At 40.5% G+C, this 24,147-nt stretch overlaps 8 protein-coding genes across 14 annotated transcripts in view; 3 read left to right on the top strand and 5 right to left on the bottom strand.

Moving 5' to 3' along the window:
- Window positions 1-61, top strand: part of LOC125956913 (inactive rhomboid protein 1-like) — a 6,266-nt gene extending 6,205 nt beyond the window's left edge. Inside the window, exon 7 of the mRNA XM_049689188.1 lies at window positions 1-61. This exon is cut by the window's left edge and continues 877 nt beyond it. The gene's annotated coding sequence lies outside the window, so the exon portion shown is untranslated.
- Window positions 62-398: 337 nt separating this feature from the next.
- On the top strand, window positions 399-2,935 carry LOC125956918 (cell cycle checkpoint control protein RAD9A). The gene is made up of 4 exons (XM_049689198.1): window positions 399-760; window positions 869-976; window positions 1,058-1,293; window positions 1,364-2,935. Exons 2-4 carry the CDS (start codon window positions 943-945, stop codon window positions 2,570-2,572), a joined length of 1,479 nt encoding a protein of 492 aa, XP_049545155.1. The 5' UTR covers window positions 399-760; window positions 869-942; the 3' UTR covers window positions 2,573-2,935.
- On the bottom strand, window positions 2,829-4,784 carry LOC125956917 (zinc finger and BTB domain-containing protein 17-like). Its single transcript, XM_049689197.1, has 4 exons — window positions 3,598-4,784; window positions 3,390-3,509; window positions 3,260-3,296; window positions 2,829-3,186 (listed from the first exon to the last, which is right to left on the bottom strand). Exons 1-4 carry the CDS (start codon window positions 4,604-4,606, stop codon window positions 2,853-2,855), a joined length of 1,500 nt encoding a protein of 499 aa, XP_049545154.1. The 5' UTR covers window positions 4,607-4,784; the 3' UTR covers window positions 2,829-2,852.
- A 503-nt stretch (window positions 4,785-5,287) lies between these two features.
- Window positions 5,288-7,518, bottom strand: LOC125956916 (myoneurin-like). The gene is made up of 4 exons (XM_049689196.1): window positions 6,137-7,518; window positions 5,955-6,074; window positions 5,815-5,851; window positions 5,288-5,745 (listed from the first exon to the last, which is right to left on the bottom strand). Exons 1-4 carry the CDS (start codon window positions 7,287-7,289, stop codon window positions 5,391-5,393), a joined length of 1,665 nt encoding a protein of 554 aa, XP_049545153.1. The 5' UTR covers window positions 7,290-7,518; the 3' UTR covers window positions 5,288-5,390.
- Window positions 7,519-7,752: 234 nt separating this feature from the next.
- LOC125956914 (zinc finger protein 660-like) lies at window positions 7,753-12,971 on the bottom strand. 5 transcript variants are annotated; one of them, XM_049689191.1, is made up of 5 exons: window positions 11,503-12,971; window positions 11,293-11,412; window positions 11,169-11,214; window positions 10,734-11,096; window positions 9,539-10,654 (listed from the first exon to the last, which is right to left on the bottom strand). In XM_049689191.1, exons 1-4 carry the CDS (start codon window positions 12,665-12,667, stop codon window positions 10,745-10,747), a joined length of 1,683 nt encoding a protein of 560 aa, XP_049545148.1. In that variant the 5' UTR covers window positions 12,668-12,971; the 3' UTR covers window positions 9,539-10,654; window positions 10,734-10,744. The 5 variants fall into 5 exon arrangements, with proteins under 5 accessions (XP_049545150.1, XP_049545151.1, XP_049545147.1 ...); XM_049689193.1 differs by lacking the exons at window positions 9,539-10,654; window positions 10,734-11,096 and adding an exon at window positions 7,753-8,409; XM_049689194.1 differs by lacking the exons at window positions 9,539-10,654; window positions 10,734-11,096; window positions 11,169-11,214 and adding exons at window positions 7,753-8,409; window positions 8,481-8,526.
- A 428-nt stretch (window positions 12,972-13,399) lies between these two features.
- Window positions 13,400-15,425, bottom strand: LOC125956915 (zinc finger and BTB domain-containing protein 14-like). The gene is made up of 4 exons (XM_049689195.1): window positions 14,167-15,425; window positions 13,977-14,096; window positions 13,863-13,899; window positions 13,400-13,788 (listed from the first exon to the last, which is right to left on the bottom strand). Exons 1-4 carry the CDS (start codon window positions 15,317-15,319, stop codon window positions 13,434-13,436), a joined length of 1,665 nt encoding a protein of 554 aa, XP_049545152.1. The 5' UTR covers window positions 15,320-15,425; the 3' UTR covers window positions 13,400-13,433.
- Window positions 15,426-16,515: 1,090 nt separating this feature from the next.
- Window positions 16,516-22,426, bottom strand: LOC125956983 (tubulin alpha-1 chain). 2 transcript variants are annotated; one of them, XM_049689325.1, is made up of 2 exons: window positions 22,415-22,426; window positions 16,516-18,008 (listed from the first exon to the last, which is right to left on the bottom strand). In XM_049689325.1, the coding sequence occupies exons 1-2, from the start codon at window positions 22,424-22,426 to the stop codon at window positions 16,659-16,661; spliced, it is 1,362 nt and encodes a 453-aa protein (XP_049545282.1). In that variant the 3' UTR covers window positions 16,516-16,658. The 2 variants fall into 2 exon arrangements, with proteins under 2 accessions (XP_049545282.1, XP_049545281.1); XM_049689324.1 differs by lacking the exon at window positions 22,415-22,426 and adding an exon at window positions 18,299-18,326.
- LOC125956979 (zinc finger protein 778-like) lies at window positions 21,546-24,143 on the top strand. 2 transcript variants are annotated; one of them, XM_049689320.1, is made up of 4 exons: window positions 21,546-21,950; window positions 22,006-22,859; window positions 22,931-23,099; window positions 23,186-24,143. In XM_049689320.1, the coding sequence occupies exons 1-4, from the start codon at window positions 21,844-21,846 to the stop codon at window positions 23,538-23,540; spliced, it is 1,485 nt and encodes a 494-aa protein (XP_049545277.1). In that variant the 5' UTR covers window positions 21,546-21,843; the 3' UTR covers window positions 23,541-24,143. The 2 variants fall into 2 exon arrangements, with proteins under 2 accessions (XP_049545277.1, XP_049545275.1); XM_049689318.1 differs by having other exon boundaries at window positions 21,848-22,859.
- Window positions 24,144-24,147: the final 4 nt, after the last annotated feature.

Below are 24,147 nucleotides of genomic sequence, written 5' to 3'. Positions count from 1 at the left end.
AAATGAAAGATTCAAAAGCCAAGAAAAGAAAACGAAAATTCAAGGAAATATATAAATCCGACACGGGATGGTGTTTCATTTCCATACAACATTGTCAAATTCTGCCAAAAAGGGAAAGAAATGCCGGAGTCCATGTGTATGCAGTTACAGATTCGAAATGGTCGCCACTAGCTGGTAATTCATTTCCAAAAAGGGTGAGCAGTCAGTCGAGGAACTTCTGAGCACAGAGCTTTGCCACCTTTGTTACCATATCCAGGATCTTCGCATACAGTGATGATAGATAAAATATAATCGTTTTGTGCTAAATAAAGCAAATTTTTCATCAAATATCAAAATTTGAAGCGTAAACTGGGCTACGACCCTGTGCCGTTGTTTTGGCTTTGAGGTTAGATTTTTGTTGAGTCGCTACAAAAAGGGAAAATTCTTAAATCTTTTCAACAAATTCGGGAACTTCTTGATAAGGAAAAAGGTGATAAAAACAAATTAGCATCATTTGCAACTGCCGCCGTCGTTCCCGGTGGCAAAATAGTCCAGAAAAGTCCGTGATCCGGGTGTGTCGCAAAGAAACCGTCCGAAACCGGCAAGCATTGCGGTTCGTGGTTCTGCAAGGATCCGTTGCATTACTGATCCAGCTTTCCTTCCAGTCATCATAACGGCAAGGTCTCTTCTGCAGTTAAAATTGCGGATAGCCGTTTTAGCTACCAAATGGACTGAGAAGATTGCAACCTAATCGAGTGCTGACTTCCGGAACATCCGCACAGTAAATATCTTCCACAATCGCAAAATCACTGGATACAATGATTTTATTACGCATGTTATACGCCTTCCCTCATTTGTGAGTTTTAAATGGTTCATTTATTTATTTTAGATAAAGCGAGTTGTGTACAGCGGAAATCGCGAAACCGGGAGTAAGAATAATTAGTGGCGATAAATGTTTTAAAAATGAATTTCGTACTGCCCGGTGCGAATGTGAAATGTAAATGGCCATCTTGATGTGAGTGAGGGTTTCAATCAAAGTTAATAATGAAGCTTTTGCTTGCTCCTTTGTTTCCCCCAGTGCTAGCGCGTGCTATTAACAGTTTCTCCAAAATCGGCAACGAGCTATACCTGGAAGCAACTGCTGGTGGACTCGAGTTGAAGACGATCAACTCGACCAACACCGCATACGCGGTTGCACTGTTCCAGGATGGCTTTTTTAACAGCTATAGACAAGGAGCCAACGATACACCGGAGGAAAACTGTTGCAAGATATCTATGAAACCGATTTTGACGATTTTCAAGGGCTTATCCAAGGTTGGACTATGCTCTATTAACTTTGCCAAGACCTGAATGCACTTGACTCATAAACGTTATTGCCTTCCAGGTGGTCACCTGTAGCGTATCGCTGGATGTTAACCAATCGCGACTTATTTTCCAATTTCGATGCAAATTGGAAGTGATAAAGACGTATCGAATCTTTCTGCTCGACAGTGAACACATCAACGCTTTAAATCTTCAACAACAGTTTCCGAGCCAAATCGTGGGCAGCCACAAAGTGTTCTCCAGCGTGTTGTTACATCTTAACAATTCGGTTGTAGAAATAGCATTCGATCTAAAGGAGGATAAAACCGTGGTTTCCAACTTCGTGGAAGAGCATGATCGATCTACTCTAAGGTCCACGCTGGCCATTGCTACCTCTGCCTTTCTGTCCTACCAGTTAAATCAAAGTGCCAACCTCATATTTTGCTACAAAGAGTTCAAGGCGGTCACAATGCTTGCGGCACTGAGCAAATTGAACATTACGATGAGCTTTTCTGAAGCTGGTGCTCCATTGATGCTGGAGTTGAACAAACCGGGAGTGATGCAAGCCAAAATTGTAATGGGCACACTGCAACCAGCAGAATCGCGCCACAAGCGCAAACAAAGGCGCCAGCCAGCTGATCGCGCTGCGGTCAATCGGTCTGTGTCTGCTGAAAGCAATGGCATCAACTCTTGTCTGACGGATGATATAACGCGCAATACAGAAACAGCTGACACTGAACAAGAACAGTGCAGCAGCAGCAGCAGCAGCAGCGATAGTGTTCTCCATCGAGCAATCTTACGAGAACGAGAAACTGGGAATGATATCAACAGCAATGCTGTGAGAAAAACACTCAACCAAAATCAATTACCTGCCGCAGGCAGTAGCGGCGCGATGCAAGAAGCAGCACAAACCCATCACCAGAGAATGAGGACCTCTAACTCCGACCCGGATTCGTGCACCCTTTTCGCCGGACGAAATTGCACAATTACTGATGTACAGCAGGGCAACGATATCGTGGAAACGTGTGATCTTAGTGAGCAGTGTAATGCAAGCTACTCAGTGCTTACCCGGAAGCGGCTAAAACCGAACAGTCCGGCAAATGGGGCGATAGAGCGCCAGCTTCCCGAATGCATTCCCGAATCACCCGAGGTTATTGAGGAAAGAAAACGAAAGCAGGCCAAACTGCGGCATATCTTTCGCCGTTGTTTCGAGCCGACGTTTGATCCGAATATGCAATCTGGCTGCAGTCGAATACTAGCCCCAAATTCTGACTCTGAAGAGGAATTATAAATTCACTATCAGTGCACACTGTTTTTAAAATACAAATTTCCTCTAATTTCGTACTTGTGTGCTTGAATTAATCATATCATGTCGTTTTCACCATAGGATTTGCATTTAGGTAAAACTCCCGTAGGAATATGTTCTATGTTTTTTTTTAGATGGATCACTGGTTGATTTACTCTTGACAGAAACAATTATCGGAAAAATTGCAAATGCATAGTATCATCTATTTAAATATTATTTAAATCATTTATTCAACGTTCGCTTCACTTTGCCAGGTGTAACGTTGTTATTGACTTTTGTCGGCCGACGATCCCGACAATTCTTTTTGATATCGTAAATTAACTACGTTACTGAGAGTTAGGCGAAAGTTTGGGGGATAGGAGGTTGCTGGATCTATTCCATCTTTGAAATGCACCGCGTAGTGATCCCGTAATTCAGCTATTAATCGAAACGCGGCATCGCAGCGATCGCACTGATATATTTTGTCCCCTATGTGTTTCCGTAAATGATCCTTCAAGTCCCCTACAGAACCATACCGCCGATCACAAAACATGCAACCATGAGGCCTTTCGCCGGTATGTGTTATCATGTGCTTTTTAATGCTATCCTTTATAACGAACCTGTAACCGATATAAAATTCCATTTATCAAACCTGCTTCTTTCGTAATAGACTCATCGTTAGTATTCAATTACCTTAAGCCGCAAATGTCGCAACTAAATGGTCTCACATCTTCGCACACGAGTAAGCCGATGAATATAGAAGAATAAGAAAACATATTGAGCAATGTATGGTCATGAGTTGAGCCTTTTGTTTCATACATACCGCTATGTTTAGCAGTTTTGTGGTTTATAAGATTTTTCTTAGAGCTTAGACGCTGACCACACACATCGCAGCAGAATAACCTGGACCCTGAATGTGCTTTGAGATGGGAAGATAGTGTCACTGTAAACACATAAAACGATAATCAAATTTACATTTCATACTTCATTTTGCATTTTACTGAACAACATATGACAGAGGCAGCACTTACACGAGGTGTAGAATCGCATCGGACATTTCGGGCAGGCATAGTTGCGAACCCTCATGTGATTTTCGTAATGCCGCTTGTTTCGCTTTGGCGTATCGGACATTTCACCGCAAATTATACATAGAAGAGAATTGTCGTGTTTTTCTAGATGTTCGCTCAGAAGCGATTTCGATGCGAATCCTTTTTCGCACAGTGTGCAACAATTGTTTCGTTTCATCTCATGATATTTAAGGTGTTTTTTGTACGTTATTTTTTCGAAAAATGCTCTTTGACACTTTTCGCAATGATACACCTTTGCGGTAAATATTTTCGCCGTTTCGTCTTCCGATTCTTCTGATGAAAGGTCGGCATTTGCAGATGGTTGCCGGTTAACGTCTGCTGTACCGGAGCTGCCTCCCGCTTCAATGACGCCTGTAGCATGAATAGCGACCACGATTGTGTCCGTTGGCTCATTCATTTTTATGATGCTGGATGCATCCGGTTGCTGGATACCGGTTATGTTTCGCTGTTCCTCTGTATTTAATAACCAATCGGAGTCAATACTGGCAAAGGATTCATTATCCGTATCTATAACTTCCAACGACAGAGGAACCGTTCTACTTTCATTTGACGGAACGTCTAAGTAAGGTTGGTTTTGTGTTTCTGAGATAGAATCTTCCGACGGAGCAAAAAAGTCTGAATCAATTTCATCTTCTTGTTCAAATGTTGGATTTCCGACTTGATTCAGAGGAGCCATGCCGCAGCTATCGTTCTCCTTGTAATCTTTAAATTCTTGCTTTTCTAGTAACTCCGCGCTTTTCAAACATAGTTCATAAAGCTCTTGAGCATTTAAGATTCGTTTCCTGCAGTGTTCGCAGACATGTCTCGACCATTCACTGCTTTTGTCCGGGAATGCTTCAGGGCACAGCCTGCAAACCACTGTATACAGCGATTTTGTGCCGTCGATAGCCTCGTCGATGCTGTACTCTACACCCGTCGCCGTCAAACAGATACGACAAAATGTCTTGAGCATGTTGTATAGCTCTGCGTATCACACAAATGATGAGAAAAACCACTTTCCGAATCAATTTACACCGATGTATTTCATACGAAATGTAACGCTGATCAGCAACCCCGTGTTTACCAACATTACCTGCGAAGAGTTTTTTTTTCCTTTCTGATAACTGTCAAGCAAGCGTTTGCGAATTTCCGAGCAGTTTCTGTTCTAAACTACTTTCTGTTGAGATGTGGGTCGACATTTACGAACAACTAACCTAAATACAAAGTTTAAAATATAACATTCGTTTGTGGCTTATTGTTAAAGGTTTCAAATGTAATAAAATGTTTATTATAATAAAATGTTCATTATGTTGGGATACTTCCGCTAATTTCTCAACATATTTCTGTCACCGTAAACGGTGGAATCAAAAGAGGTATTCTTTTAGTAATATTTAATATTGAAGAAAGAATATTCATTTGATGAGCAACGTCAGAGAAAACTGAAAAAAAGATCCGGCAATTCACTGATTCACGCGAAGTTCACCTGCTGCTTGAGTTGTACTACTCCATGGCTTTAGAAAGATTGGATCAGTAGTACTGTTTTTTAAAACGAGGCGAGACTACTCAGTTCAAAATTTTCAGGATAACTGGCGGCAGATACAAATTATAGAATGACTTTCGTAAAACCAAATTGTCACTATTTTTATGTCTCTACATCTTTTTCTTCATCTCTGCAAATAAACCATATGCAAATTATTCAAAGTCGTGCGAAGAATTGAGTTTGTTATGGAAAATATTTAAAATTTTTACAATCACGTTTATTCAATGGAAGAATGATTCTCTTCGACATGCAATTTGGAAAGCTCTTTCTGGCGACGCAAATTCACAATATATTCTAGAGTGAAACGAAAATCGGATGAATTCATGGAAGTAGAGGCATCCCGATTCTCAGCATCCTGAAAATGCACCGCGTAATGTTGCCTTAGTTCTCTAATCAATCGAAAAGAAACATCACACCGATCACATTGGTATATATTGTCTCCGAGATGTTTCCGTAAGTGGTCCTTTAAATCATTGAGGGCACCATATCGTCGATCACAGAACATACAAGCATGAGGTCTCTCGCCGGTATGTGTTATCATATGTTTGGACAGTTGCATTTTGGTGCCAACTCTAAAAGTTGTAACAATCACTCATAAAATGATACATCTTGGTTGTAAAGGAGTATTCAATTGATTTTACCTCATGTCGCAGATATCGCATCGGAATGGTTTCTCACCTATGCGAATAGTGCACATGAAAACAAGAAGATAACATTAATAATGTTAATAACATTATAAATGCTGATATCGCTGCAGAAAATGAATCTACTTCCAACATACCCATATGCACTGTGCGCTGATGAGTGTCTAAATTACGTTTTGAAGACAGGCGTTTTCCACATACATCACAAGGAAAATTTCTTACGTTTTGGTGCCTTTTTAAATGTGCATTTAAGTTACCTGTTTAAAATTGAATTAATTAACAAATAAATGCATTTCTTGTAAGAATACCGATAAGATACCTTTAAAATGAAACCGTAACGGACATAAGTTGCAGGCAAATGGTTTAACTTTCTCATGGCTCTTGATATGGCTCTCCAACTTGGTGTAATCATCCATTTTCACACCGCAAGATGGACAGATGCAGGAATGCTCATGGGAGGCTATATGTTTTCTTAACGTTTTGGGAATCTCAAATCCCTTTTCACAAATAGTACAGAAACAACAACGATCCAATGAATGGTATTTTTCATGAGTGTTATACGTTTCTTCGTCCACAAATACTCTATCACATGGATTGCAAATAAAAATCTTATCTGAATGCAACTCTTTCAAGTGATTATTCAAAATAATTTGCGATGAAAAAACTTCATCTTCGCAAAACGTGCAACGAAGCTTCTCCTTGTGCAACACAGACACCTCATCGTTAAACACAGTCGCATAGATAATTGAATCTATTAAATCATTGAACATTTCATTTTCATGGGACTTAGTAGTTAAAACAATTTCGCCGTAATGCCCGTCTTCTTGCATTGTAAAAGCATCTTGAGATGAGGACTGGTAATCTGTTGCGAAATTCGCGTCAGGTAAATCCACATTTCCGTTCGCAGCTGTGACAGAACGATTGTCTTGTGTTTTGTGTTCCTCATCGATACATGAATCAAACGACTCATCTTGATCATGCGTTGGTTCTATCGTAAACGGATCTTCTGCAATAGATACCATCCAATCAGGCTCTGAACAATTTGTTTCCTCCATAGATAATACGTAGCTCGGAGCAGCGCTGATAGCCCTGTTCAATCCGAGGAATGATCGTACGATCTCGGCGTCTTCCTCTAGAACGTCTATACCGTTCATGTCGGGATAGGACTCGCAATGGTCTTCTTCAGCGTCAATCTCGCTTACATTTGCTTTACTGGACTTTCCCTTGGGATAAAGTTCCTCGAAACATTCAATGCTTATCTTACAGAGATCGTATAGCTCTTGCGCATTTAAGATACGTTTCCTGCATTGTTGACAGACATGTCTCGACCATTCACTGCTTTTGTCCGGGAATGCTTCAGGGCACAGCCTGCAAACCACTGTATACAGCGATTTTGTGCCATCGATAGCTTCGTCGATGCTGTACTCTACACCCGTCGCCGTCAAACAGATACGACAAAATGTCTTGAGCATGTTGTATAGCTCTGCGTATCACACAAATGATGAGAAAAACCACTTTCCGAATCAATTTACACCGATGTATTTCATACGAAATGTAACGCTGATCAGCAACCCCGTGTTTACCAACATTACCTGCGAAGAGTTTTTTTTCTTTCTGATAACTGTCAAGCAAGCGTTTGCGAATTTCCGAGCAGTTTCTGTTCTAAACTACTTTCTGTTGAGATGTGGATCGACATTTACGAACCACTAAGCTAAATACAAAGTTTAAAATATAACACTCGTTTGTGGCTTATTGTTAAAGGTTTCAAATGTAATAAAATATCCATTATGTTGGGATACTTCCACTAATTTCTCAACATATTTCTGTCACCGTTAACGGTGGAATCAAAAGAGGTATTCTTTTAGTAATATTTAATATTGAAGAAAGAATATTCATATGATGAGCAACGTCAGAGAAAACTGAAAAAAGATCCGACAATTCAATGATTCACGTGGAGTTCGCCTGCTGCTTGAGTTGTACTACTCCATGGCTTTAGAAAGATTGGATCAGTAGTAATGTTTTTTTAAAACGAGGCGAGACTACTCAGTTCAAAATTGTCAGGATAACTGGCAGCAGATACAAATTATAGAATGACTTTCGTAAAACCAAATTGTCGCTATTTTTATGTCTCTACATCTTTTTCGTTATCTCTCCGAATAAACCATATGCAAATTATTCAAAGTCGTGCGAAGAATTGAGTTTGTTATAGGAATTATTAAATATTCTTACAAGTATAATGTTTATTCAACGGAAGAATGATTCTCTTCGACATGCAATTTGGAAAGCTCTTTCTGGCGACGCAAATTTACTATGTACTCTAAAGTAAAACGGAAATCGCTGTTACCTCCTGACGTACGGTTATCAGCATCATTACCTTGAAAATGAACCGCGTAGTGTCGTTTCAGTTCCTTCTTTAAACGGAATGACGCATCGCACCGATCGCACTGATATATATTGTCTCCGAGATGTTTCCGCAAATGGCTCTTCAAATCTCCTACATCACCATACCGCCGATCGCAAAACATGCAAGCATAAGGTCTCTCGCCGGTATGCGTTATCTTGTGCTTTTGACATCTTTCTTTTCTATCAAATCTACGAACAAATAATGTTTTGATAAATCGCCTTGACGGAACAATGATTTATAGTTTTCAATTTCTCATTACCTTTTTCCGCACACATCACAACCAAATGGCTTCTCACCTGTACGAACTACAATCAAAGAAAGAAAATGCACAATATAAAAATAAGATCCTACTCTTCTCCTAGTAAAAACTTGCATCAAATTACCGGTATGCTTCAAACGTTGATGATTTTTCAAATTTCGTTTTGTAGATAAGCGCTTACCGCATAGGTCACATGGGAAATTTTCTTCATTTTCATGTCTTCTTAAATGCTCCTTCAATCTCACTGTTCAAGAAAGAAACATGTATTAATTTTCCTTCTAATAAAAGCACATAACCTCCATTGTTTGTACCAAAGAACGAAAAATTACCTTCTTTTTGAAAGCGTAACGGACATAAATTGCAGAAAAATGATTTAACTTCCTCATGGCTCTTGATATGGCTCTCTAGCTTTGTGTAATCATCCATTTTCACACCACAAGATGGACAGATGCAGGAATGTTCACGCGAAACATGTTTTATGGCTATATGCTCTCTTAAAGATCTAGGAATCTCAAATCCCTTTTCACAAATAGTACAGAAACAACAACGATCCAATGAATGGTATTTTTCATGAGTGTTATACGTTTCTTCGTCCACAAATACTCTATCACATGGATTGCAAATAAAAATCTTATCTGAATGCAACTCTTTCAAGTGATTATTCAAAATAATTTGTGATGAAAAAACTTCATCTTCGCAAAACGTGCAACGAAGCTTCTCCTTGTGCAACACAGACACCTCATCGTTAAACACAGTCGCATAGATAATTGAATCTATTAAATCATTGAACATTCCATTTCCGTGGGACTTAGTAGATAAAACAATTTCGCCGTAATGCCCGTCTTCTTGCATTTTAAAAGCATCTTGAGATGAGGACTGGTAATCTGTTGCGAAATTCGCGTCAGGTAAATCCACATTTCCGTTCGCAGCTGTGACAGAACGATTGTCTTGTGTTTTGTGTTCCTCATCGATACATGAATCAAACGACTCATCTTGATCATGCGATGGTTCTATCGTAAACGGATCTTCTGCAATAGATACCATCCAATCAGGCTCTGAACAATTTTTTTCCTCCATAGATAATTCGTAGCTCGGAGCAGCGCTGATAGCCCTGTTCAATCCGAGGAATGATCGTACGATCTCGGCGTCTTCCTCTAGAACGTCTATACCGTTCATGTCGGGATAGGATTCGCAATGGTCTTCTTCAGCGTCAATCTCGCTTACATTTGGTTTACTGGACTTTCCCTTGGGATAAAGTTCCTCGAAACATTCAATGCTTATCTTACAGAGATCGTATAGCTCTTGCGCATTTAAGATTCGTTGCCTGCAGTGTTCACAGACATGTCTCGACCATTCACTGCTTTTGTCCGGGAATGCTTCAGGGCACAGCCTGCAAACCACTGTATACAGCGATTTTGTGCCGTCGATAGCTTCGTCGATGCTGTACTCTACACCCGTCGCCGTCAAACAGATACGACAAAATGTCTTGAGCATGTTGTATAGCTCTGCGTATCACACAAATGATGAGAGAAACCACTTTCCGAATCAATTTACACCGATGTATTTCATACGAAATGTAACGCTGATCAGCAACCCCGTGTTTACCAACATTACCTGCGAAGAGTTTTTTTTTCCTTTCTGATAACTGTCAAGCAAGCGTTTGCGAATTTCCGAGCAGTTTCTGTTCTAAACTACTTTCTGTTGAGATGTGGGTCGACATTTACGAACCACTAAGCTAAATACAAAGTTTAAAATATAACATTCGTTTGTGGCTTATTGTTAAAGGCTTCAAATGTAATAAAATGTTCATTATGTTGGGATACTTCCGCTAATTTCTCAACATATTTCTGTCACCGTTAACGGTGGAATCAAAAGAGGTATTCTTTTAGTCATATTTAATATTGAAGAAAGAATATTCATATGATGAGCAACGTCAGAGAAAACTGAAAAAAGATCCGACAATTCAATGATTCACGTGAAGTTCGCCTGCTGCTTGAGTTGTACTACTCCATGGCTTTAGAAAGATTGGATCAGTAGTACTGTTTTTTAAAACGAGGCGAGACTACTCAGTTCAATATTTATCACGATAACTGGCGGCAGATACAAATTATAGAATGACTTTCGTAAAACCAAATTGTCGCTATTTTTATGTCTCTATATCCTTTTCTATATCTCTGCAAATAAACCATATGCAAATTATTCAAAGTCGTGCGAAGAATTGAGTTTGTTATAGGAATTATTAAATATTCTTACAAGTATAATGTTTATTCAACGGAAGAATGATTCTCTTCGACATGCAATTTGGAAAGCTCTTTCTGGCGACGCAAATTTACTATGTACTCTAAAGTAAAACGGAAATCGCTGTTACCTCCTGACGTAGGGTTATCAGCATCATTACCTTGAAAATGAACCGCGTAGTGTCGTTTCAGTTCCTTCTTTAAACGGAATGACGCATCGCACCGATCGCACTGATATATATTGTCTCCGAGATGTTTCCGCAAATGGCTCTTCAAATCTCCTACATCACCATACCGCCGATCGCAAAACATGCAAGCATAAGGTCTCTCGCCGGTATGCGTTATCATGTGCTTTTGACTTCTTTGTTTTGATTCGAATCTACGAACAAATAATGTTTTGATAAATCACCTTGACGAAACAATGATTTATAGTTTTCAATTTTCTCATTACCTTTTTCCGCACACATCACAACCAAATGGCTTCTCACCTGTACGAACTACAATCAAAGAAAGAAAATGCACAATATAGAAATGAGATCCTATTCTTCTCCTAGTAAAAACTTGCATCAAATTACCGGTATGCTTCAAACGTTGATGATTTTTCAAATTTCGTCTTGTAGATAAACGCTGCCCACATACTTCACAAGGGAAATTTTCTTCATTTTCATGTCTTTTTAAATGCTCCTTCAATCTCACTGTTCAAGAAAGAAACATGTATTAATTTACTTTCTAATAAAAGCATATAACCTTCATTGTAATATTTGTACCAGAGGACGAAAAATTACCTTCTTTATGAAACCGTAACGGACATAAATTGCAGTAAAATGATTTAACTTCCTCGTGGCTCTTGATATGGCTCTCTAGCTTTGTGTAATCATCCATTTTCACACCACAAGATGGACAGATGCAGGAATGTTCTTGTGATGCATGATTTATGGCTATATGCTCTCTTAAAGATCTAGGAATCTCAAATCCCTTTTCACAAATAGTACAGAAACAACAACGATCCAATGAATGGTATTTTTCATGAGTGTTATACGTTTCTTCGTCCACAAATACTCTATCACATGGATTGCAAATAAAAATCTTATCTGAATGCAACTCTTTCAAGTGATTATTCAAAATAATTTGTGATGAAAAAACTTCATCTTCGCAAAACGTGCAACGAAGCTTCTCCTTGTGCAACACAGACACCTCATCGTTAAACACAGTCGCATAGATAATTGAATCTATTAAATCATTGAACATTCCATTTCCGTGGGACTTAGTAGATAAAACAATTTCGCCGTAATGCCCGTCTTCTTGCATTTTAAAAGCATCTTGAGATGAGGACTGGTAATCTGTTGCGAAATTTGCGTCAGGTAAATCCACATTTCCGTTCGCAGCTGTGACAGAACGATTGTCTTGTGTTTTGTGTTCCTCATCGATACATGAATCAAACGACTCATCTTGATCATGCGATGGTTCTATCGTAAACGGATCTTCTGCTATAGATACCATCCAATCAGGCTCTGAACAATTTGTTTCCTCCATAGATAATTCGTAGCTCGGAGCAGCGCTGATAGCCCTGTTCAATCCGAGGAATGATCGTACGATCTCGGCGTCTTCCTCTAGAACGTCTATACCGTTCATGTCGGGATAGGACTCGCAATGGTCTTCTTCAGCGTCAATCTCGCTTACATTTGGTTTGCTGGACTTTCCCTTGGGATAAAGTTCCTCGAAACATTCAATGCTTATCTTACAGAGATCGTATAGCTCTTGCGCATTTAAGATTCGTTGCCTGCAGTGTTCACAGACATGTCTCGACCATTCACTGCTTTTGTCCGGGAATGCTTCAGGGCACAGCCTGCAAACCACTGTATACAGCGATTTTGTGCCGTCAATAGCCTCGTCGATGCTGTACTCTACACCCGTCGCCGTCAAACAGATACGACAAAATGTCTTGAGCATGTTGTATAGCTCTGCGTATCACACAAATGATGAGAAAAACCACTTTCCGAATCAATTTACACCGATGTATTTCATACGAAATGTAACGCTGATCAGCAACCCCGTGTTTACCAACATTACCTGCGAAGAGTTTTTTTTTCCTTTCTGATAACTGTCAAGCAAGCGTTTGCGAATTTCCGAGCAGTTTCTGTTCTAAACTACTTTCTGTTGAGATGTGGGTCGACATTTACGAACCACTAAGCTAAATACAAAGTTTAAAATATAACATTCGTTTGTGGCTTATTGTTAAAGGTTTCAAATGTAATAAAATGTTCATTATGTTGGGATACTTCCGCTAATTTCTCAACATATTTCTGTCACCGTTAACGGTGGAATCAAAAGAGGTATTCTTTTAGTCATATTTAATATTGAAGAAAGAATATTCATTTGATGAGCAACGTCAGAGAAAACTGAAAAAAGATCCGACAATTCAATGATTCACGTGAAGTTCGCCTGCTGCTTGAGTTGTACTACTCCATGGCTTTAGAAAGATTGGATCAGTAGTAATGTTTTTTAAAACGAGGCGATACTACTCAGTTCAAAATTGTCAGGATAACTGGCAGCAGGTACAAATTATAGAATGACTTTCGTAAAACCAAATTGTCGCTATTTTTATGTCTCTACATCTTTTTCTTTATCTCTGCAAATAAACCATATCCAAATCATTCAAAGTCGCGCGAAGAATTGAGTTTGTTATGGAAAATATTTAAAAATTTTACAATCACGTTTATTCAATGGAAGAATGATTCTCTTCGACATGCAATTTGGAAAGCTCTTTCTGGCGACGCAAATTCACAATATATTCTAGAGTGAAACGAAAATCGGATGAATTCATGGAAGTAGAGGCATCCCGATTCTCAGCATCCTGAAAATGCACCGCGTAATGTTGCCTCAGTTCTGTAATCAATCGAAAAGAAGCATCACACCGATCACATTGGTATATATTGTCTCCGAGATGTTTCCGTAAGTGGTCCTTTAAATCATTGAGGGCACCATATCGTCGATCGCAGAACATACAAGCATGAGGTCTCTCGCCGGTATGTGTTATCATATGCTGGGCCGTTTGTCTTTTGGTGGCAATTCTGAAAATTATAACAAGCAAATTGTACAATGCTTATTACTTCGTACATAGGCAGGAATAATCATCTATTATTACCTCATGCCGCAAATATCGCATCTGAAATTTTTCTCACCTTCGCCAATATTGTGAAATAAGAAGAAAATGCAATTAGTTCATATTCCTCACTTTATAAACATAGCTTACAATTACCCATATGCACCATCCGCTGATGATTTTTCAAATTGCTGTTTGTCGATAGCCGCTTGCCGCATACTTCACAAGGGAAATTTCTTCCATTTTCATGTCTTTTTAAATGAGCCTTTAAATTTGCTGTAAAGTAAAACATGAATTAATTTACATTCTTCTATAAGTAGTTTATGGAACCTTAACGAAAAATTACCTTGTGTATGGAACCTTAACGGACATAAATTACAGGCAAATTGTTTAACTTTCTCGTGGATTTTCATGTGAATCTGTAATTTATTGGAATCATCCATTTTCACACCACAAGTTGGACAAATGCAAGAATATTCGTGTGATTGAATGTGGTCAATTAGACATTTGGGATTACCAAAACCTTTTTCACAGATAGGACAAAAGCAACAACGATCCAATGAATGGTATTTTTCATGAGTGTTATACGTTTCTTCGTCCACAAATACTTTATCACATGGATTGCAAATAAAAATCTTATCTGAATGCAACTCTTTCAAGTGATTATTCAAAATAATTTGCGATGAAAAAACTTCATCTTCGCAAAACGTGCAACGAAGCTTCTCCTTGTGCAACACAGACACCTCATCGTTAAACACAGTCGCATAGATAATTGAATCTATTAAATCATTGAACATTCCATTTCCGTGGGACTTAGTAGATAAAACAATTTCGCCGTAATGCCCGTCTTCTTGCATTTTAAAAGCATCTTGAGATGAGGACTGGTAATCTGTTGCGAAATTCGCGTCAGGTAAATCCACATTTCCGTTCGCAGCTGTGACAGAACGATTGTCTTGTGTTTTGTGTTCCTCATCGATACATGAATCAAACGACTCATCTTGATCATGCGTAGGTTCTATCGTAAACGGATCTTCTGCTATAGATACCATCCAATCAGGCTCTGAACAATTTGTTTCCTCCATAGATAATACGTAGCTCGGAGCAGCGCTGATAGCCCTGTTCAATCCGAGGAATGATCGTACGATCTCGGCGTCTTCCTCTAGAACGTCTATACCGTTCATGTCGGGATAGGACTCGCAATGGTCTTCTTCAGCGTCAATCTCGCTTACATTTGGTTTGCTGGACTTTCCCTTGGGATAAAGTTCCTCGAAACATTCAATGCTTATCTTACAGAGATCGTATAACTCTTGAGCATTTAAGATACGTTTCCTACATTGTTGACAGACATGTCTCGACCATTCACTGCTTTTGTCCGGGAATGCTTCAGGGCACAGCCTGCAAACCACTGTATACAGCGATTTTGTGCCGTCGATAGCTTCGTCGATGCTGTACTCTACACCCGTCGCCGTCAAACAGATACGACAAAATGTCTTGAGCATGTTGTATAGCTCTGCGTATCACACAAATGATGAGAAAAACCACTTTCCGAATCAATTTACACCGATGTATTTCATACGAAATGTAACGTTGATCAGCAACCCCGTGTTTACCAACATTACCTGCGAACAAGGTACTTTAAAAAGACAGGTAGCATCTTAACCACTTTGACAGGTCACCATTTTGAATTTGTTTGACATTCATAGCAGGGCGCTTTTATCAACAAAACCACGTGAGTTTCAAGAAGAAGAAGAAGAAGATATGGGCAAGTTTGGTGGTTTTATCAAGGAAAGTACCTGATTTCACTCTTTTTCGAATGTTTAAATGATTCATCTCTCTATTTAAGATCATTCGAGCGACCGAGTTGTGTTTTACAGCGAGTGAGCACGGTCCAGGAACGCTAGCTAGCTCTTGTTCTAGGCCGGGTGGCAAGACCTACGGACCGATACCATATTGAAACTATTGAAAGAATTTTGGGAATATTTGCATAAACTTTAACTTTCGTGCCACTTTTCGTGAATTTGAACTGTCGTAATACCACAGAAAAGCGAAAACAGCTCCGAAAAGAGCGTTCCCGAAGTAAACATCCCACCATCCCGTGAATGTCAAACTCTGAAGTTTTTTCTAAAATACGATCGAGGATTTGTTCTGGATAAAGCTACCTGTCTTTTTAAAGTACCTTGCCTGCGAAGAGTTTTTTTTTCCTTTCTGATAACTGTCAAGCAAGCGTTTGCGAATTTTCGAATTTCGAAGTCCCTTCCCTGAGGTCTACCGGTTCAAAACTTTTCAAATTACCGGTTCAAAAAAAAAAGAAACCACCTTACTATTTAAAACACCTTGGTCTCTTCTGATCGTGGGATCCGACCTGAGCAGACGTGTGTTTTCCTTCCGTCTTATGTTTGAGCCTTATGTCCGAAAAGTGAAGAAAAGTATCGTAAAATCCATCTAAAACCAATGGTTTTACACTTGACTATTTTTCTATTGATTACTTTGATAACGCACTCATCATATACCAAACTAATCGCCTTCTCCAGGACACGGCTCATCGGCGACGGAAATATCAAACCCTTCGGACGAATTAGACATCGGTGATACGCTAGTTGATTTCTTGAACTACTGCACTGTTTGTATCGTTTCTTATATTTTCTTGCTTTTATTACCATTGCTGTTTCATTAGCCTATTTGCGAATAAGTTAGATCAAAATGCACATACAACTTCTTCTGGGAATTTTGAATTTGTGCTTCAAAATGGAGAAAACCAAGGCATTTTCAACGCGGACCGACGCGCGAATTCCGACTTATAGCATCTGGTGGATGTCGGTTTGCAAATAGCCTGCGTGATTAATACTCCTCAGCACCTTCACCCTCTCCCTCGCCAGAGTCCATGCCGACTTCCTCGTAGTCCTTCTCGAGCGCCGCCAGATCCTCACGAGCCTCGGAGAATTCGCCTTCCTCCATACCCTCACCAACGTACCAGTGCACGAAAGCGCGCTTGGCGTACATCAGATCGAACTTGTGGTCCAGACGGGCCCAAGCCTCCGCAATGGCAGTCGTGTTCGACAGCATGCAAACGGCGCGCTGCACCTTCGCCAGATCCCCACCCGGAACCACAGTCGGGGGCTGATAGTTGATGCCCACCTTGAACCCGGTCGGGCACCAATCAACGAACTGGATGGTGCGCTTCGTTTTAATGGTGGCAATGGCCGCATTCACGTCCTTTGGCACGACATCTCCACGGTACAGCATGCAGCAGGCCATGTACTTGCCGTGGCGCGGATCGCACTTCACCATCTGGTTGGCCGGTTCGAAGCAAGCGTTCGTAATTTCGGCCACCGACAGCTGCTCATGATAAGCCTTCTCGGCCGAAATGACGGGTGCGTATGTAACCAACGGGAAGTGAATGCGAGGGTATGGCACCAGATTGGTCTGGAATTCGGTTAGATCGACGTTCAGCGCACCATCAAAACGCAGCGAGGCCGTAATTGATGACACGATCTGCCCTATCAGTCGGTTCAGATTGGTGTAAGTGGGTCGCTCAATATCTAGGTTCCGACGGCAGATGTCATAGATCGCCTCATTGTCCACCATAAAAGCACAATCCGAGTGCTCGAGCGTAGTGTGCGTCGTGAGGATCGAATTGTACGGCTCAACTACTGCCGTCGAAACTTGCGGGGCAGGATAGATGGCAAACTCAAGCTTCGACTTCTTGCCGTAGTCCACCGACAGGCGTTCCATGAGCAACGAGGTAAAACCGGAACCGGTACCCCCGCCGAAAGAGTGGAAAATCAGGAAGCCTTGAAGGCCCGTGCATTGATCAGCCAGCTTGCGGATACGGTCCAGCACAATGTCGACAATTTCCTTTCCGATGGTGTAGTGACCGCGGGCGTAATTGTTGGCGGCATCCTCTTTGCCGGTGATCAATTGCTCTGGGTGGAAAAGCTGGCGGTAGGTGCCGGTGCGCACCTCATCCACCACCGTTGGTTCCAAATCCACGAACACCGCTCGCGGTACGTGCTTGCCGGCTCCGGTTTCGCTGAAGAACGTATTGAAAGAATCGTCTCCGCCACCGATCGTCTTGTCCGAAGGCATTTGCCCGTCCGGTTGGATTCCATGTTCGAGACAATACAACTCCCAGCAAGCGTTACCGATTTGAACACCTGCCTGTCCGACGTGCACGGAAATACACTCACGCTAGCGATTCCAACCGAATAAGTAGATAATGATAAAGGAACGATAGAAAAATAAATAGTTAGTAAAAGAAAATACACGCGACCACTTATTATGCTCTGCTGTGCAAACTTCTGAAACAAGGAGCCAGAGGAGAAAGTCAGTGCCAACCGCATGGAACGGAAATGCGGCGTGATGGCAGCAGACAACGGTGGCATACCGGTTCGACGAAACACTTTAACTTGCCACGAATACTAGAGTATTCGAGGAGGAGAATTGTAGTTTCGACCAATTTTACACTCTCCTTAACTTACCATGATGAATTGATTGAAGCACGTAATATGCACGTAATATTCCCAAAAAGATGAAGAGTGTGCTGAAAAACTAACGTAGTGCCTGGTATGGAAGGTAAGGTAGGGACTCGTTGCTTGGTTTTAGCTGATGAGGATGCCTTCCAAACCGAGACTGTGCGATCAGCGATCAAAACGACGGTTTAAATAAGCTCCGTACCGTTGGAGTGCGGTTTGCGTGGGTGCGGGAAAGCTCTAGCCCAATTGGTCCCATTGAGAAAGTCGAAGAAAGGAAGACGGAAAATGAAAGAGAAATGATGGTGTACAGAGGAGCGAAAAATCGGATGAATTTTCATGGGTTTTGCTTGGTTGCCCTTAACGCCGCCCCGGTTTCCGATCGTTATATTACGACCAATCTTTTGAATGGAAAATCTTCGAAAGATATAAGAAACGCCAAACATCATAACTGTATTACCTTGTCCAATTGCATGGGATGGGTATACTACTAGTGTAGATTTTTTGGAAGCATTAATTGAAAACGCATCTTGTATTAAGGGATGCGCAAGGCGTCACAGCAGCAAAGGAGACTGCTTGGGGGACCCGTTTAAAGTGGTTTTATTGTTTTTACGAAACGAGATTCCTCTCCACACGGGCAAAATTCTGGCGGAATGAAATAGAATTCCCCATTTCACCGTTTGCATCATTTTTCAGTTCATTTTCATTTTCGTGTTACGAGTAACCGACTCTCTACACGGGAGCGCAAGTCGCGAGAGATCTATCATTTAATTGTCAATTCTATCATTTAACTGTCAAATCCATACAAATCGGAGGCGAGAGATCTCTCGCTCGTGTAGAGGGTGAAAACTTTGAAAGAATTGAGCAACCAGCGCAAGAAAATAACTGCTCATAAAAAAAATCAAGCAAGCTGTTGTTTCAAGTGAGCGCGGTAGCTAGGCCAACAAGACGATGACGTTTGGATGAGAGTTGTGAAAGTTTTGAAAGGATAGCTCAGTTTGAGCAAATCTCTCAAAACTTTCGCGAAAGAATCTGCGCTCCCGTGTAGAGATTCGGTAACGTGTTAGCTCGCGTAACGCTCCGTGTAACGGCCACGGCTTTTTTTTTAAGTTGCCGCAGCGAGGTGTCGGAGTTTTGAACTCGACTTTTTGGTACCTAACTCTTGTTTTTGGTACCTAACTCTTGTTTTTGGTACCTAACTCTTGTAAAACGCAAAAATTATCAATTAATGAAATATTTCAAATCAGAGACATGCATACACCTTGACTATAGCAAGGTACTTTAAAAAGACAGGTAGCTTTATCCAGAACAAATCCTCGATCGTATTTTAGAAAAAACTTCAGAGTTTGACATTCACGGGATGGTGGGATGTTTACTTCGGGAACGCTCTTTTCGGAGCTGTTTTCGCTTTTCTGTGGTATTACGACAGTTCAAATTCACGAAAAGTGGCACGAAAGTTAAAGTTTATGCAAATATTCCCAAAATTCTTTCAATAGTTTCAATATGGTATCGGTCCGTAGGTCTTGCCACCCGGCCTAGAACAAGGTACTTTAAAAAGACAGGTAGCATCTTAACCGCTTTGACAGGTCACCATTTTCAATTTGTTTGACATTCATAGCAGGGCGCTTTTTATCAACAAAACCACGTGAGTTTCAAGAAGAAGAAGAAGAAGATGTGGGCAAGTTTGGTGGTTTTATCAGGGAAAGTACCTGATTTCACTCTTTTGCGAATGTTTAAATGATTCATCTCACTATTTAAGATCAATCCAGCAACCGAGTTATGTTTTACAGCGAGTGAGCACGGTCCAGGAACGCTAGCTAGCTCTTGTTCTAGGCCGGGTGGCAAGACCCACGGACCGATACCATATTGAAACACTAGGAAGAATTTTGAGAATATTTGCATAAACTTCAACTTTCGTGCCACTTTTCGTGAATTTGAACTATCGTAATACCACAGAAAAGCGAAAACAGCTCCGAAAAGAGCGTTCCCGAAGTAAACATCCCACCATCCCGTGAATGTCAAACTCTGAAGTTTTTTCTAAAATACGATCGAGGATTTGTTCTGGATAAAGCTACCTGTCTTTTTAAAGTACCTTGGCCTAGAACAAGAGCTAGCTAGCGTTCCTGGACCGTGCTCACTCGCTGTAAAACACAACTCGGTCGCTCGAATGATCTTAAATAGAGAGATGAATCATTTAAACATTCGAAAAAGAGTGAAATCAGGTACTTTCCTTGATAAAACCACCAAACTTGCCCATATCTTCTTCTTCTTCTTCTTGAAACTCACGTGGTTTTGTTGATAAAAGCGCCCTGCTATGAATGTCAAACAAATTCAAAATGGTGACCTGTCAAAGTGGTTAAGATGCTACCTGTCTTTTTAAAGTACCTTGGACCAAGGTACTCGCTGTAAAACACAACTCGGTCGCTCGAATGATCTTAAATAGAGAGATGAATCATTTAAACATTCGAAAAAGAGTGAAATCAGGTACTTTCCTTGATAAAACCACCAAACTTGCCCATATCTTCTTCTTCTTCTTCTTGAAACTCACGTGGTTTTGTTGATAAAAGCGCCCTGCTATGAATGTCAAACAAATTCAAAATGGTGACCTGTCAAAGTGGTTAAGATGCTACCTGTCTTTTTAAAGTACCTTGGACCAAGGTACTTTAAAAAGACAGGTAGCATCTTAACCGCTTTGACAGGTCACCATTTTGAATTTGTTTGACATTCATAGGAGGGCGCTTTTATAAACAAAACCACGTGAGTTTCAAGAAGAAGAAGAAGAAGATATGGGCAAGTTTGGTGGTTTTATCAAGGAAAGTACCTGATTTCACTCTTTTTCGGATGTTTAAATGATTCATCTTTGTATTTAAGATCATTCGAGCGACCGAGTTGTGTTTTACAGCGAGTGAGCACGGTCCAGGAACGCTAGCTAGCTCTTGTTCTAGGCTGGGTGGCAAGACCTACGGACCGATAACACTAGGAAGAATTTTGAGAATATTTGCATAAACTTCAACTTTCGTGCCACTTTTCGTGAATTTGAACTGTCGTAATACCACAGAAAAGCGAAAACAGCTCCGAAAAGAGCGTTCCCGACGTAAACATCCCACCATCCCGTGAATGTCAAACTCTGAAGTTTTTTCTAAAATAAAATCGGGGATTTGTTCTGGATAAAGCTACCTGTCTTTTTAAAGTACCTTGCCTTGGACTATAGTCATCTTGGGAAGGATGCGTGGGTTGTGTGATTCTTGTCAAACGAGTGTTGGTAAACAATAGAATCTTCCGTTTTCCGCGAAGAGGCAACAGAAGGAATCGGGAACATTCAGAATCCGTTTTAGTGGTTTAGATATTCCGAGTTTCACTCGTATTTCGTGAACATATTGGCAATAAGAAGTGTTAAATCAATGCAAAAAGATGCTGACCAAATATTGTCGTATTTGCTTAACTAGCGCCGGTGTTGTTCATCAGCTCGACGAAGTAGTGCATAAATCCCTGACTCTCTATGCAATTCTGTGCAAACTGTATCCCGAGGCTTTCATTAATTATGACGAACCACAATGGCCTACGCGAGTTTGCGAAAACTGCAAGTACGGTATAATGGATGCCTTCAGGTTGTACACGATTTGTATGGCATCCTTCGAAGAATTGAAGATACAAGTGCAGAGTAATTCGATAAAACCGGATCCGTTCAGAGCCGATATAAATTTTGCTGCCCAAAGCTTCATTGCAGGTGATAGTAATGTAGTCGAATTTAAAGAAGCGGGTATAATCGTAGACGACGAAGAAGACGACCAGCATATTCGATTGAGTGACGAGGAAGGAAACATAGATTCGAGGATATGGAAAACCAACGAACGAAATCTTATCAATACCCACGAAATTGTTATGTTTAGTGAGCTGCAACAAAATAGAAACGCAGACGAAACGGTGTCAGAACCTCAGAATATAGAAACAATGCAAAATGAAAGTGCGACCTCACACAGCAACAAAATTGTTGAACTATTGATAGAAATAGACTATGTAGCACCCAACAATACCATTTCCCTCGAAGAAGAATACTTGGATGATTTTGAAGAAAGTATAGAATATTTGGAGGATGTAAAAGACAAGTGGTATACCAATGCATACCTTGGAATTCATCATAATAACGCGGAAAATGAACTAATCAAGAGCGCGGAAGCAGTGCCAGGAGTATCAGATACCATGATGAATGTTGTGCGGTTGAAAGAAGATGCTGAAGAATCCGAAGACGAAGAAACTTTTAAGGATTTTTTTTCGTCAGAGGTATTCAGTTGTAATTCATGTCAAGACGTATTTCAAGACAAAAAATCGCACGAGGAGCACATTAAAAACCATTCAAAGGGACAACATATATTTTGCAAAATTTGCAGCGAGGGCTTCAAAAGCACGTCTGCTCTGAACGCGCATACATGCAGGCATGAGTCCTCGACCCTATGTTGGATATGTGGTAAAACGATAGACCTAGCGAGAAAGCTCAAGACGCACATACAATCGCATATGCCAGAAGATACGTGGTACTGTAAATTATGTCCTTTGCGATTCCCAACGAAAGGTAGGTGTTCTGTAGAACTTTTTTGCGTGTTTAACGGCTCAGCACATTATTTTTCTTATTTCTGTTGGCAGGTGCCTTGAGAAATCACGTAGTAACGCACAAGAAAAATAACTTGTATTGTTGCGATGTGTGTGGCGCCAACCTTTCAACAAAGCGTAATTTGGAAGAACACCAATGGGCGCAACACAGAGCTAAAAAAGAAGAGAGATACACGATTTCCTGTGAGATTTGCAGCCAAAGGTAAAATTTATCTAGCAGTGTTGCAAGATGTTTTTTCTGTTCTCAGTTGGTTAATTTGTTTCCTTGATTTTTGTTTTATCATACAGATTTTCCTCAAGATATGTACTTAAAAGACACATGAACACCCACACGGGCCATAGACCCTACAGTTGCGTGTATTGTAATCGTGTTTACGGAAATGGTGCTGATTTGGTAGAGCACGTCGCTAAGCATCACATTGGTAACGATAATATCTATCAGTGCCACCTATGTGATGCAGATTTCCCGAAGATAAAGAAGCTTAAAGGCCATTACGAAGTACATTTTAGAAACGGTGACCAGTTCTACAACGAAATTCTTACAGAATTCGGAAAGTTTCGGTTTTCTACCATGGACCTATTAAAAATGCGACACCAAAAGGAAATGGTATCATTAGCTAGCATAGTTTTACCGAATATTTGACAATCCTCTAAAAATTAGACGATACTAGCGATAAGCAGCGAGTGCCCTCGACATTCACGACTTATTGATAAATTGTATGATAGCTCATTAGATTTTTAATATAGATTTAGTATGATTAGTTTTCTGCTATTTAATCCAGATGTCGTCATTTTCGCAACTAATTAGGCCCTGCTACACGGAGCGTAAACTCTAGCGTAAACGTAAAAATTAATAGCCGTGGCCACACGGGGCGAAAACTCTAGCGCAAACGAAAAAATTAATGCCAAAACGGTTTCGCTTAACCCTTACACGCTGTCAAACTTTTATACGTCCGCGGACTTTTTCGCTGAACCCTTGACGCTATCGAACGCTTTATTTACGAAAATGTAGGTTCTTTTCGTATTGTTTTTGCATTTTTAATATAAATATAACAGCAACAGCAACAAAATCGTTAAAAACTGCAAAATTTATTCGGAAATCAACTTCAGCGGCCAAAACACAGATGAAAACAATACGTTTGACATTTCGGCATAAATTTTCGGGGTTTTACCCCTGCCACACGAAGCGAAAACATTTTGGCATTAATGTGCAAATTTGCGCGCAAATTTTCGCTCCGTGTGGCCACGGC

This window comes from Anopheles darlingi, chromosome 3, assembly GCF_943734745.1.
Source record: "Anopheles darlingi chromosome 3, idAnoDarlMG_H_01, whole genome shotgun sequence".
Taxonomy (NCBI): Eukaryota; Metazoa; Arthropoda; class Insecta; order Diptera; family Culicidae; genus Anopheles; species Anopheles darlingi.
The sequence above is the reverse complement of the archived record's forward strand: the minus strand, read 5'-3'. Positions and strand labels throughout refer to the sequence as shown.

What these genes read in the sequence shown, in the direction of transcription:
- LOC125956914 (XM_049689193.1), bottom strand. Translation starts at nt 12,667, where the DNA reads ATGCTCAAGACATTTTGTCGTATCTGTTTGACGGCGACGGGTGTAGAG. An exon ending in GTTACGGTTTCATAAAGAAG is followed by an intron (nt 11,413 to 11,502) that starts GTAATTTTTCGT and finishes TTTCTTGAACAG; the next exon opens with TGAGATTGAAGGAGCATTTA. An exon ending in TCAACGTTTGAAGCATACCG is followed by an intron (nt 11,215 to 11,292) that starts GTAATTTGATGC and finishes CTTTGATTGTAG; the next exon opens with TTCGTACAGGTGAGAAGCCA.
- LOC125956979 (XM_049689318.1), top strand. Translation starts at nt 21,884, where the DNA reads ATGGATGCCTTCAGGTTGTACACGATTTGTATGGCATCCTTCGAAGAA. An exon ending in TTTGCGATTCCCAACGAAAG is followed by an intron (nt 22,860 to 22,930) that starts GTAGGTGTTCTG and finishes TTCTGTTGGCAG; the next exon opens with GTGCCTTGAGAAATCACGTA. An exon ending in TGTGAGATTTGCAGCCAAAG is followed by an intron (nt 23,100 to 23,185) that starts GTAAAATTTATC and finishes TTTATCATACAG; the next exon opens with ATTTTCCTCAAGATATGTAC.
- LOC125956916 (XM_049689196.1), bottom strand. Translation starts at nt 7,289, where the DNA reads ATGCTCAAGACATTTTGTCGTATCTGTTTGACGGCGACGGGTGTAGAG. An exon ending in GTTACGGTTTCATTTTAAAG is followed by an intron (nt 6,075 to 6,136) that starts GTATCTTATCGG and finishes AATTTTAAACAG; the next exon opens with GTAACTTAAATGCACATTTA. An exon ending in TGCGATATCTGCGACATGAG is followed by an intron (nt 5,746 to 5,814) that starts GTAAAATCAATT and finishes TACAACTTTTAG; the next exon opens with AGTTGGCACCAAAATGCAAC.
- LOC125956917 (XM_049689197.1), bottom strand. Translation starts at nt 4,606, where the DNA reads ATGCTCAAGACATTTTGTCGTATCTGTTTGACGGCGACGGGTGTAGAG. An exon ending in GATGCGATTCTACACCTCGT is followed by an intron (nt 3,510 to 3,597) that starts GTAAGTGCTGCC and finishes ATGTGTTTACAG; the next exon opens with TGACACTATCTTCCCATCTC. An exon ending in CAAAACTGCTAAACATAGCG is followed by an intron (nt 3,297 to 3,389) that starts GTATGTATGAAA and finishes TCGTGTGCGAAG; the next exon opens with ATGTGAGACCATTTAGTTGC.
- LOC125956915 (XM_049689195.1), bottom strand. Translation starts at nt 15,319, where the DNA reads ATGCTCAAGACATTTTGTCGTATCTGTTTGACGGCGACGGGTGTAGAG. An exon ending in TCAGCGGATGGTGCATATGG is followed by an intron (nt 13,900 to 13,976) that starts GTAATTGTAAGC and finishes ATATTGGCGAAG; the next exon opens with GTGAGAAAAATTTCAGATGC. An exon ending in TGCGATATTTGCGGCATGAG is followed by an intron (nt 13,789 to 13,862) that starts GTAATAATAGAT and finishes TATAATTTTCAG; the next exon opens with AATTGCCACCAAAAGACAAA.
- LOC125956918 (XM_049689198.1), top strand. Translation starts at nt 943, where the DNA reads ATGAATTTCGTACTGCCCGGTGCGAATGTGAAAT. An exon ending in GCCCGGTGCGAATGTGAAAT is followed by an intron (nt 977 to 1,057) that starts GTAAATGGCCAT and finishes TGTTTCCCCCAG; the next exon opens with TGCTAGCGCGTGCTATTAAC. An exon ending in TTTTCAAGGGCTTATCCAAG is followed by an intron (nt 1,294 to 1,363) that starts GTTGGACTATGC and finishes ATTGCCTTCCAG; the next exon opens with GTGGTCACCTGTAGCGTATC.